We start from the raw sequence: 11,682 nt of genomic DNA, 5'->3' as shown, positions 1-11,682 counted from the left end.
CTGGGCTGGAATCCTAACTGAATGGGTCTAGATAATCTATTTCCTCCAAGAAAGTCTGAAGTTGCCCAGCCACCCCCTCCCCACTCATGCATTTTGCCCAGATAAGGGGATTCAGTGTTTGCAACTAGCCAATAGTTATGAATATCTTCTTGGTCAAACAGAGCTTATTCAACAGGGCCTCAAACGACTTTCTTTACAGCAATCTTTATTCCTTTCACCAGCATCTAACTGAAATAAGGTTTTAGAGCATCATAAAAGCTCCAAAAATACAAACAATATAAAGACTCAAAACTGTTTTAACTTTATAACTGGATTTTATAACTGGCAAGGGCTTAATCCATGATTTATCATATAGCATCACTAATATTTTGGAAACAACTTAGTAGACAAGAAGCAGCCTCTGTAGCACAATATTAGGAAGTGGAAAAAAGCGACAGGAAAGAGAAAAATGGTGCTTAGAATAGGAAAATATTGCAACATGGGAAACACAGAGGAGTAGTAAACTGTGTTGGTTGTGGCTTTCATACAAAGTACTTTGGAAGTAGCTAGCCCTAAAAGTTCAGTTCTATGCAGAATTATTCCAGTGTAAGCCTACCAATTTTAGTGGATTTAAACCGGTTACGCTGCATAGAGGAGCACTCAGTAAATCACCAACATCTAAGACAAGGCCCAAACTGGCACACATTCTGATTGTTATGCCCACTGAATGTGCATAGGAGCAGAACATGTATCAATACAGCACTGAACAGAATAATAGATGTGTAATACAGACATACATTCAACCACTATTCCAGTACATATAGGAAATTGACCATAGTCCTTAATCTTTCTCTATATAGAAACTGACTATACAAATTACTCCTGCAAAGCCTGCTGTGCCACCTTAACTCCCTTCTCTACTATAGGGTATCATCAGGACTGCTCACTCTTTGCCTTTTTGATGCTTCATGGGAACCCAGATGCACAAAAGTGTTAGGCCGATCTGTTTTATTGGATCACATTTATTGGTAAGACCCGACCAAACATCCTCTTTCCTCTCTTACCTCCGGGCGCGACACAACAGCGCTGGGAAAGTGCTGCAGCGCTTGTGTTTCATGCCCTAAAATAACAAAACGAGCCTTCTGAGAGTGACAGGAAAAGGTTATGCCCCGGCGGCAGAGATTGCTGCAAACGAAGTTCCAGGCCCGGCGGGGACGGATCCTTCGCCAGCTCCAAGCCACCAGCAGTCGCCGGGCGACGAGAGCCGGAGGCAGCGGGCGGCGGCCGAGGAGGGGAGTCCCCCTCCCGCCTCCCTCGGGGGCTGGCTCAGCCTGCTCGCCGCTCTCGGTTCCTGGGTGGGCCGCGCAGGGGGGCGAGGGAGTTCCTGGGCGGCGCGAGAAGCGCCAGCGCCCACCCCCTCGCCTTCCCTTTAGTACCTGCAGCGGGCAGTGGCCGAGCCAGAGCGCCTCGTTCCGGAGCAGCGCCACCGTACCTTGCCACCGGCGCCACACGCCAGGCCCTCGCCGGGTCCCAAAGCCCGTCGGAAGCCGGGCGACTCAACGCGCCGCGCGCGCCGGGCAAGAGGCAGCGGAATGGCCGGTGCGACGAGGCAGCTCCGCCGCTGCCTGCCGCTGCGCGGCGGGATGCTGCTGCTGCTGCCACCGCCGCTCCTCCTCCTCCTCTGCAGCCCGCCGGCGGCGGGAGAGCCTCCCCGGCTCCCGGACGCAGCCGAGCCGTCCTTCCTGGTCCTTCCCGCCGAGCCGGGCCCCGACGGCGCCTCGGAGATCCTGCTGGCCAAGCGCGGGCTGCGCGTGCCCTTCGGCCGCTCCGTGTGGCTGGACCCGGCGCGGGACCTGGCGATCCGCGTGCAGCCGGGCGACCGGTGCGTGGTGAGCGTGCTGGAGAGCGGCCCGCCGCCGGCCCCGCACCGCCCCGGCGCGCTGACCCCCAAGCGCTTCCCCTGCGCCTTCGGGCCCGGCGAGGTGAGCTACACGCACTTCGGCTCCCGCAGCCCCGGCCGCGACCGCCTGAGTCTCCAGCTGCGCTACGACTCGCCCGGCCGCACCCTCGTCGCGCCCTTCACGCTGGAGGCCGAGGTGCTCGCGCAGCAGCTGCGCCTGCTCAGCCGCAACCTGCCGCTGGCCGTCGACAAGCTGCGCGGCCTCAGCGCGCCGCTGGACGCCAAGGTGCTGGCCTTCGCCGAGGCCACGGAGCCGGGCCGCTGCCGCCTGACCGCCCTGCCCCACCCGCCGGGCAGCGGCAGCCACCTGCCGGCCTACGGGCGCCTCGTGGACGCCGACGGGCGCCCCCTCGGGCCGGCCTACAGCGACGAGTGCGGCCGCTTCCTCGCCCGGGGCATCCGCTACGAGCACACGGCCGCCACGCCCTCGCCCAACCGCGACTACATCCCCATGCGGGTGGAGTTCTTGGCAGAAGCCGCTTCCCGCCAGAGCCCCGGCCAGCAGGAGTATTTCCAGGTGGTGGTCCGCATCCGGGAGGGGGCAGAGAACACGCCCCCCAAGCCGAGCTTCGTGGCCTTGCTCATGATGGAGGTGGACCAGTTTGTGCTGACCGCCATCACCCCGGACATGTTGGCTGCTGAGGACTTGGAGACCCACTCAGACCTGCTGCTCTTCAACCTCACCTCGCCGTGGCCCAGTGCTGGGGGGCAGGACAGGGGGCCCAGAGATGACCCCCGGGTACGAGGCTATTTAATCAGCACTGATGACCCCAGCCGGCCACTCACCTCTTTCACCCAGCAGGAGGTGAGGGAGCTGAAGATTGCCTATCAACCCCCCACAGTGGATTCAGATCATGAGCGGCTCTTCCAGCTTGAGATGGAGGTGTTGGACCCTGAGGGGGCCTCATCAGAGCCCTTTGCCTTCATGGTGGTGGTGAAACCTATGAACACTTTGGCCCCCGTAGCTGTCTTTAATCGTGTTGCTGGGACTCAAATGATGCTTTTTGAAGGACAGTCCAGGCCACTTTCTGGCAATCTTGAAATCAGTGATGAAGACAATTTGGATGATGTGAAAGTATGGGTTACAAGGGGATTAAAACATGGAGAACTCAGGGTTTTGGGTGCCCCTCTAGGTCGCCAGTATTTTACCGCTGCGGAGTTAGAGGCTGGGCGGGTGATTTACCAGCATGATGGAAGCGAGCACAGCTACAGTGACAACATTGTCTTCCGCATGGGGGATGGGCAACACCAGGTGGAATTTCTTTACCCCATCACCATTGCCCCTGATGATGACCAGCCACCCATCCTCAATGCCAACACTGGTTTGGTGCTAAGTGAGCACCAAATGGCCCAGATTTCTCCTTTTGTCCTCAGTGCCACAGACGTAGACTCTGATGACTCTACCATTCGGTTTGTACTTAAGGAGACTGAAGGGTTTCTGGGTGCATCCCTCCCTCCCCGTCTTGGTGAGCTTCTGCTGCGTCAGGCAGAGGTTCCATTATCTTATGAAAAAGAGGAGTATGTGGAGGGAGATCATGCTATTGCATCCTCTTGGCGCTTTGTGGAGAGTGAAGGAGTGTATGAGAAGGTGGTAACTGAGTGGCTGCAACAGGATATCCTAGATGGAAGACTGTTCTACAGGCACACAGGGCCCCATAGCTCCACCCTAGTGATGGGTCAGATTGTATTCTACCTCCAGGATGATAATGACCCGCCCAATCAATCTGGAGAACAGGAGTTCATCATCAAAGTCCAACCAGTAGACAACTTATCTCCAGAGTTGTACCCTGGTACCACCTTGCAGATGACGGTCCTAGAATATCAGCTGACTCACTTCAGAAAGCGTTACCTCCGCTATACTGATTTGGACACAGATGACAGAGAGCTGAAATATACTGTGCTCACACAACCAACTGATATTGATGAAAACCACCCTGTGTTGGCTGGGGAGATTGTGTTGACTGACAGTCCTCTAGTATCCATTACACAGTTTACTCAAGCACAAGTAAATCACCACAAGGTGGCATATAGTCCTCCAGACCAAGAGCTTGGAATTGCCCCAAGAGTAGTGCAGTTCACTTACAGTGTGGAAGACACAGCAGGGAATTCTGTACCAGGCACCTTCACTTTTTTCCTGCAGCCTGTGGATAATCAGCCCCCACAAATTACTAATGCTGGCTTCGCTGTGCCTGAGGGGGGCAGCTTCCTTCTCACTAGTAGTCAGCTAGATGCTACTGATAAGGATACAGACACTGACCGGATTGTCTTCACCTTGACTGAGGTACCACAGCATGGACACCTGCGCTACCTGGAGGAGGGACAGATGGTACAGGGTGAATCTTTTCTGTTAGATGACATTGCTAATGGCCGCATATCCTACCAGCACAATGGTGATGAGTACATAAGTGATTCCTTCCAGTTGGAAGTGAGTGATGGAGTCCATCAAGTGCCGATCACTGTCAGGATTGTTGTTCAGCTGGTGGATGATGAGCGCCCCAGCATCACTCTCCCTGGTAGTCATGGACTTTTGGGAGCCTTTATTGATGTCTTGGAAAATAGTGCCACTGAAATCACCACTTCTCTTATTCAGGGTACCGATGAGGACACTGATGAACTGGCATTAACTTTTATTGTGGAGGATCCTCCTAAACTGGGTGACATTCTAGTGGATGGGGTGCCCTCTGAGAGGTTCACTCAGCAGGACCTCATTAGTGGCACAGTGGTATATGCTCACACCAGTGGAGAGATTGGATTAAAAAAAATATCAGATTCTTTCAATCTTACCATCTCCGATCTCTCTAGTGAGTGGGTGGTGGGAGGCAGCACTGTGGAAGGGGTGCGTGTGATGGTGACTATTTTACCAGTGGACAACATTGCTCCTGAGGTTAAGATGGGGGAGGAACCATTCACTGTTTATGAGGGTGGGAAAAATGTGCTAAGCTTACAGCTGCTAGATGTGGAAGATGTGGATACTCCTAGAGATGACATCCTGTGTACTATCCTCATGCAGTCCACTTCTGGATACCTGGAGAATATTTCTCCAGCTCCTGGCTCTGAAAAATCAAGGGCTGGAACTCCCATCAGTGCCTTTTCTATTAAAGATGTTCGTCTTGGACATATCAATTATGTGCAGAGCATCCACAAGGGGGTAGAACCTTTGGAAGACCGATTCACTTTCCACTGTTCTGATGGTGTCAATTTCTCCCCACTTCTTTTTTTTCCTGTTGTCATTGTCCCTACTAATGATGAAAAGCCAGAACTGTTTGTGCGGGAGTTTGTGGTACTAGAAGGGATGAGCTTGGTGATTGACACTCCTATTCTCAATGCTGCTGATGCTGATATTCCCCCAGATGAGTTACGTTTCTTCATAACTGTGCCTCCTAAACATGGACAAATTGTTCACCAGCTGGCCACTGGCACTGTGTCCATCCACAATTTCACCTTGGATGAAATCCGGGAAGCGTCCAGCATCGTGTATGAGCATGATGACTCAGAGACTAAAGAAGATACTTTCAAAATTCAGTTGAACGATGGCCTGCATACTGTGGAACAAGAAGTGTTAATTATGGTGATTTTGGTGGATGATGAGACACCCCGGTTGTCTGTCAATGATGGCCTTGAAGTGGAGATTGGTGAATTCAAGGTTATTACTAATCGGGACCTCAGTGCCACTGATATAGATTCAGAGGACAAAACGCTTACTTTCATTATCCGTTTGTTACCTAGGCATGGCCTTCTGCAGCGTGTAGGCAAAGAAGGAGAGGTCTTAAGCAACATTACACTGGGCATGAATTTCACACAAGATGACATAGACCAGGGTTTTATACGCTATATTCATACTGGCCAACAAGGAGTACGTGACTTGGTTAAATTTGATGTCACTGATGGTGTAAACCCTTTGATAGACAGATATTTCTATATTACCATCAGCGGCATTGACATGATATTCCCTGAGGTGATCAATAAGGGGGTAACTCTGAAGGAAGGTGGGAAAGTGACTCTCACTACTGATCTGCTCAGCACGAGTGACATTAACAGCCCTGATGAGCACCTGCAATTTAGTATAACACGTGCCCCAATTAGAGGTCATTTGGAAAACTCTGACAGCCCCGGAGTTCCTGTCACTACCTTCACTCAACTTCAGCTGGCAGGCAACAAGATATATTACATCCACACAGCAGAGGATGAGGTGAAGATGGACAGCTTTGAGTTTGAGGTAACAGATGGTTATAACCCAGTTTTCCGGACTTTCAGAGTTTCCATTACTGATGTGGACAATAAAAAACCAGTTCTAACAATCCATGATCTGACAGTTCAAGAAGGGGAAACCAAACTGATCACTCCTTTTGAACTGACAGTAGATGATCGTGACACTCCTGATCATTTACTCCGTTTCATAATTACTCAAGTCCCTGTTCATGGCCAGATCGTATATAACAATAGCTATTCTGTGACCAGCTTCACTAAGCAAGACTTAAATGAGAACATGATCAGCTATAGACACGATGGTACAGAAACTAGCCAGGATAGTTTCTCTTTCACTGTTACTGATGGAACCCACACAGATTTCTATGTTTTCCCTGGCACCATCCTCGAGACACGTCACCCTCAAATGATGAAAATCCAGATCAGTTCTCTGGACAATGGTGTGCCACAGATAGTAGTGAATAAGGGTGCCTCAACCCTGAGAACTCTTCCAACCGGGCATCTGGGATTCTTAATTACCAGCAAGTTTTTGAAGGCAGAAGATAGAGATAGCCCACACAAATTACTGAAATACAGGATAACAGATGGGCCAAAATATGGACTCCTAATTAATACTGGATTAGGAAATGGAAGTATTAAAGCCTTCACACAAGGTGAGTAATTCCACCTATTTTGTGTTTTTATGATTCAGAAGGAAAATGAGTAAAAGTAATATCCAGTCTTGTGCAATATTTTAATTCCATAGAAATAACTGGCTGGGAGAGGGGAAGATGCAGTGTATCTCCTAAGTTTTCTCTGGCTCTTATAAGAACTCATAATATTTCAATACTTATGGGGCTTGTCTCCCAGGGCTGTTGTGTGGTTTCTTTTCTCTTTTAGTACTCGGATGAGAGAATGTTAACTACTTATTTATCTAATTATTATTCCTCCCATTTTCCAAGAAGCTCAAGGTAGCATATGTGATTCCTCCTCCATTTTTAAAAAATCTTCACAACAACTTGGTGATTGGTTAGCCTAAGAAAGAATGACCAACCCAAACGTATCTAGTCTGCTTCATTTGAACCTGGGATTTTAACCGGGCTCTCCCTAGTCCTGTTTTGACAGTTTAACCATTACATTCCACTGGCTCACAAGCCAGTTCTTTCTGCTCTTAGGGCCGTATGAGTCTGGCATCCAAAGAACCACAAAACTAGTTATGTACACAGGAACTTTGTTTCTTGAATAGCAAACTGCCCTTGCCCTTGCAGCATAGTAAACTGCTTTTGAGACTGAGGGGGGCATCTTTCAAGAGCTGTTTCTAATATGGCATGGATATCTGGTGTTTCAAAGTGGGGGAAACCCCACTGGGCCTGGCTAAAGTAGTTCTTTGGATCCTAGCCAGCCTTTATTCTGAAGCTGTAGTTTAAAATGAATGTGGGTCACTTGCATCCATGTGCCAGTTTTAGAGTGATTGTAAATGAAATCACACTTTGAGAAAAACAGAACAGATTATAAATATATAAACTTTAGATTTGAGCTCAAAATTCTTCTTTAATTTAGCCCATACAGCAAAAAAAAGATTCTGATACATAAGGGATGGAGTGAGATTTTGTTTTCACTAAATTTAATAGAGGCAGGATTTCACACATACAAGTTAATAATGGGTTATGGAAAGAACATTTGTGATTTTGGGAGAATATTTTCAAAAACTGTTTTTCAATTTCAAATGGTCTCAGATATCAGTGATTTCATGAAACTTTTTTCTTCCTTATTAGCTGACATTGATGACATGAAAATCTGCTATGTCTTGAAGGAAGGTGAAAATGCTACTAGTGATATCTTCTATTTCTCAATTGAAGACAGTGGTAAGAGAATACATTTCAATGAGTGGAATACATTTTAAAATCAATCTGGGGATAGTGTAATTAAAGAATTGATAATTTTACTGAGCATTAGTTAAAATGTTGTGTGTAGTTCTGCTAGAAACACTGCTCAATCTTATGTATGTTTATTCTCAAGTAAGTTCCTTACAGACTGTAGGATTATTCCAAGGTTCATAAGATTGCAGACTTAACAGGTTTTGCTTTGTAGATGGAAGATTTAATGAATCTTGAAGTTTGATAAACTATGCTGAAGTTTAATTAACTGAAGTTTGATTAACTATGATTTATGAAGTAGGGCAAGATCAATCTGTACTCTACTACATACATGAATCCTTCCTTACTCCATCCCTCTCTACCTGCATCTAGTGTTGCCTTTGAGTGTAACTTGGGTTCTCAATGTTAATTTAGGAATATATCTAGATTCCCTTTAATCCAGATTGGTCACAGTCCAATTGGGGAGGGAATAGGGAGGAGGCACACAATCCAGTGGGATACTCATGGACTTAAGCTCCAGGCAACTGCTTGTTCGTACTGGGCTTTTGCCATTTCTCAGACTTTTACTTTATTATTTTTAAAAGTTCATCTCTGATCCTTAATTCTAAATACCGTTGTTCCAATCCAGAGCTCATTAATCTTGTTTATGTTGAAGAGGTGATTGGGAAAAGGGGAGATCACAGAGGATGTATGAGTGGTAGGTATGCATGGTGTTGCAGAATCATGTGTTCAGGACTGAACCATTGGTGCAATCCAGGTCCTTTCAAATCAAGGGAGAGTTGCAGGACATGTGGAAGTAAATATCTAAAATGCATAAATTCTGCAGAACTGACTTGTGCAAAATATTTCCATCAGTTCACTCTGACAGCCATGTAAAGTTGTAAGCCACTATGTTATCTTCTACTGTGTACTGGCACTAAAACTTGACATGTGTGTGTGAATGTGCATGCGCATGCATGTGTGTGCATGCGGGCACACACACACACTCTGAAGATGCCAGATTTTGAACTGAGTTCTGTAGCTGTCACTCTAACAGCAATTTGATCAGCAGTTACTAAATCATGGTGTTTTCGTGGCTCCAAGCCACGAAAAATTTCACTTGTTGATTTCTGCATATCAGACCTGTGTTACAGTGACATGAGCAAGCAAATGTGTGGTGCCTGAAAATCATACACTTTGATATGAACTTTCCAGGCATGCAGTAAGTTCAGGAGTAACAGGTATTCTGTACTTGCTCAGCAGCACTTTTGTGCTTTCACAGATCCTAGAGATCTGAGCTCTGGCCCTAAGAAAGGTCTTTTTCATAACTGCTGTTAAAAGAACTACTCTGCTTCTATCTTTCCTATGCTTGATTTTTGGTCCTAGTTAAAGAAATTTCATTTCATTTACACAATAGAACCATGGAAGATATTTTCCTTTGATTTGCTTTCATTTGTAACTAGAACTGTAAGCATTGTGAATTCTTCAAAAGCTATAAGACTGTTTGAAGTTATGTGTTCTTTAGACAAAGCTCTAAAAACTTGACTTGCCTAAACAAAGTTTGCTTTTTGAATTACACCTATTCTGCATGCTTGTGGTCATCCCTTAGAAACAAACATTATGATTCCTATATTTTATGGTAATCCTTTTGATGTTTCTCAGACTGCCTTTTTTTAACCAGCCTTGCTTTTCAGCCTTTAACAGCAGTCTGACATGCAGACATTTAGCAGGTCAGTCTTTTCTAGCATGCTGATAAGTGAGTAGTAAAAACTTCACCTGCTAAATTTCTATCTGTAAGGTGGCTCTTAAAGGCACAGAACCAGTCCCTGAAAAAAATGTCATAGTGCTGGATATTTCTAGGGCTACAGATGTGTTTGTATATTCAACATTTACCAGTTTGCTTTTGTACATTGTATATGCTCCTTGGAATGTGCGAGAAGCAGTTGAATAGGTAGAGAGGGGGAGGATGAGAAATCTTTACCACTACCTTGTTTCATTCTGGGGCATTCACAACTTGCCCAGGCAAGCAAGTAGGAAATTGCATTCTGATATTATTTGCATGACTTTATTTATAGCTATGATGGTCTTCTGTGTAAGTGGCATAGGTCAATTCCAATTCATTATTAGATAAACCACTTTTTGAGGGGGCTTGATCACATCCCATGTGCATTTTATTCATTCTTCAGTTACAAGGTGGAATATATGCATTCGGCACATAACTTGTCAAGTTGCATCATTCCCTATTTATCTTGCACAAATCCTGGTGGTGCTACACCCTGGTGAATTACAGGTTGAGCATAAGCTGCACTGATGGCACAGGGAAAGAGATGCACTGGTGCAGTAGACCCTGTATTGCATTGGGTGTTCTGTTTTCAAAGGCATTTCATGATCTTGCAGATTGATGTTGAAATTCCAGAGTATTCTATACTCTGGTTTCTCTTCAGATCACTAAAATTTCATACCCGTAACACAGGATACTTCCATGGAGTCTGCAGTTTCTCCACAAAAATTTTAAAATATCACCTTTACATATAGTGCCAGAATTACACCCTTCTAAGGGCATTGACTTCAGAGGACTGAAAAGTGTGCACCTTTGCTTAGAATGGCACTTGTTCATCATTTAATCAATCATGTGTGGCAATCATTTCAGCGCCTTGGCAGCCCAGGTCTAAATATGTCCAGGTGTGTCTAACTGCAGTATTGACACCAGGACTGAAAAATCAGATCCTTTGCAGATGCTCTTGCATTACAACCTCAACCTAAGCATTTATTGACAGGTATATCAAGTTGTCAATGCCATAAACCTTTCTGCATTTCATGCCTGTAGGATGATTCTCTGCAGTTCTAGACAGTGGTTGTTATGACTGCTAAATAATACACTGCTCTCATGAACATGGTCTTTTGAAGAATAAATCAACGTAACTCTGTTAAATGCCTGTCTTCTAACACTAGAGAGAGAAAAATGAAAGAGAAGGAAGGCATTCAAAAACAATGGGAAAATATGGAACATGTTAGAACTTGTACTTTATTAGCAACTTTTAGCCCACTGACGGAACAGTATTAGAGCATGAAGCCAGTTTGCAGCATTACTCTGTGTTTTTTCCCTCTCCCAATATTATATAGTTTTATAAAACTTCCTACAGGCTGCAACCTGTAGTTTACTATACTAAACATCAAACAGATGTTTGATCCTTATTTTCAGAATTGCTGACCAATTTAATGTAATTTATCAAAACAATAGAACACAACATTTGCAAATCATGACCTTTTCTACAGTAATTTAGATAAGGAATGTGGCTTATAAGCAGCCAAACAAAGCTTATACTTTTTAGTGAGCTTTGGCAAAAAAAATACAGCAAGGTTTTTCACAGTGTCTTTACTGTGGCTTGGATTTCATACAGCAGAGTCAGAGCTGCGCTGCATAAAGAGAAACTCCTGTCACTTCTTTCCCACTAAAGTTGTTTTTGCCCCTCCCCCCAAAGTGTGCCTCCATGGGTCACTGGAGCCCAAGAACATTACAGAGGGCTGCAGTGAGAGAAAGAAAACTGGCAAAAACAGCCCGCCCCCTCCCACAGGTGGAAGTGCTAAGTCTCTTCCTGCTCCTAATGAACTGAATCAAGCACAAGAAGTTGTACTTATTTGTCACAATTCCTGCAGTGAGTTCAAAGCCCATGAATGTAATTGATGAGCTGATACTGAAGC

At 45.9% G+C, this 11,682-nt stretch overlaps 1 protein-coding gene across 1 annotated transcript in view; it reads left to right on the top strand.

Moving 5' to 3' along the window:
• The first annotated feature begins 1,328 nt into the window (after positions 1–1,328).
• FREM3 (FRAS1 related extracellular matrix 3) overlaps positions 1,329–11,682 on the top strand; it is a 118,331-nt gene continuing 107,977 nt past the window's right edge. The window contains exons 1-2 of the mRNA XM_054989922.1: positions 1,329–6,798; positions 7,900–7,989. Of these exons, the coding sequence (XP_054845897.1) occupies positions 1,572–6,798; positions 7,900–7,989 (5,317 nt within the window). The 5' untranslated portion in view covers positions 1,329–1,571. The remainder of the gene's footprint in view (positions 6,799–7,899; positions 7,990–11,682) is intronic.

The sequence above is a fragment of the Eublepharis macularius genome, chromosome 10 (genome assembly GCF_028583425.1).
Source record: "Eublepharis macularius isolate TG4126 chromosome 10, MPM_Emac_v1.0, whole genome shotgun sequence".
Classification (NCBI taxonomy): Eukaryota; Metazoa; Chordata; class Lepidosauria; order Squamata; family Eublepharidae; genus Eublepharis; species Eublepharis macularius.
Note: the sequence above shows the minus strand (reverse complement) of the source record. Positions and strands in the feature narration are given on the sequence as shown.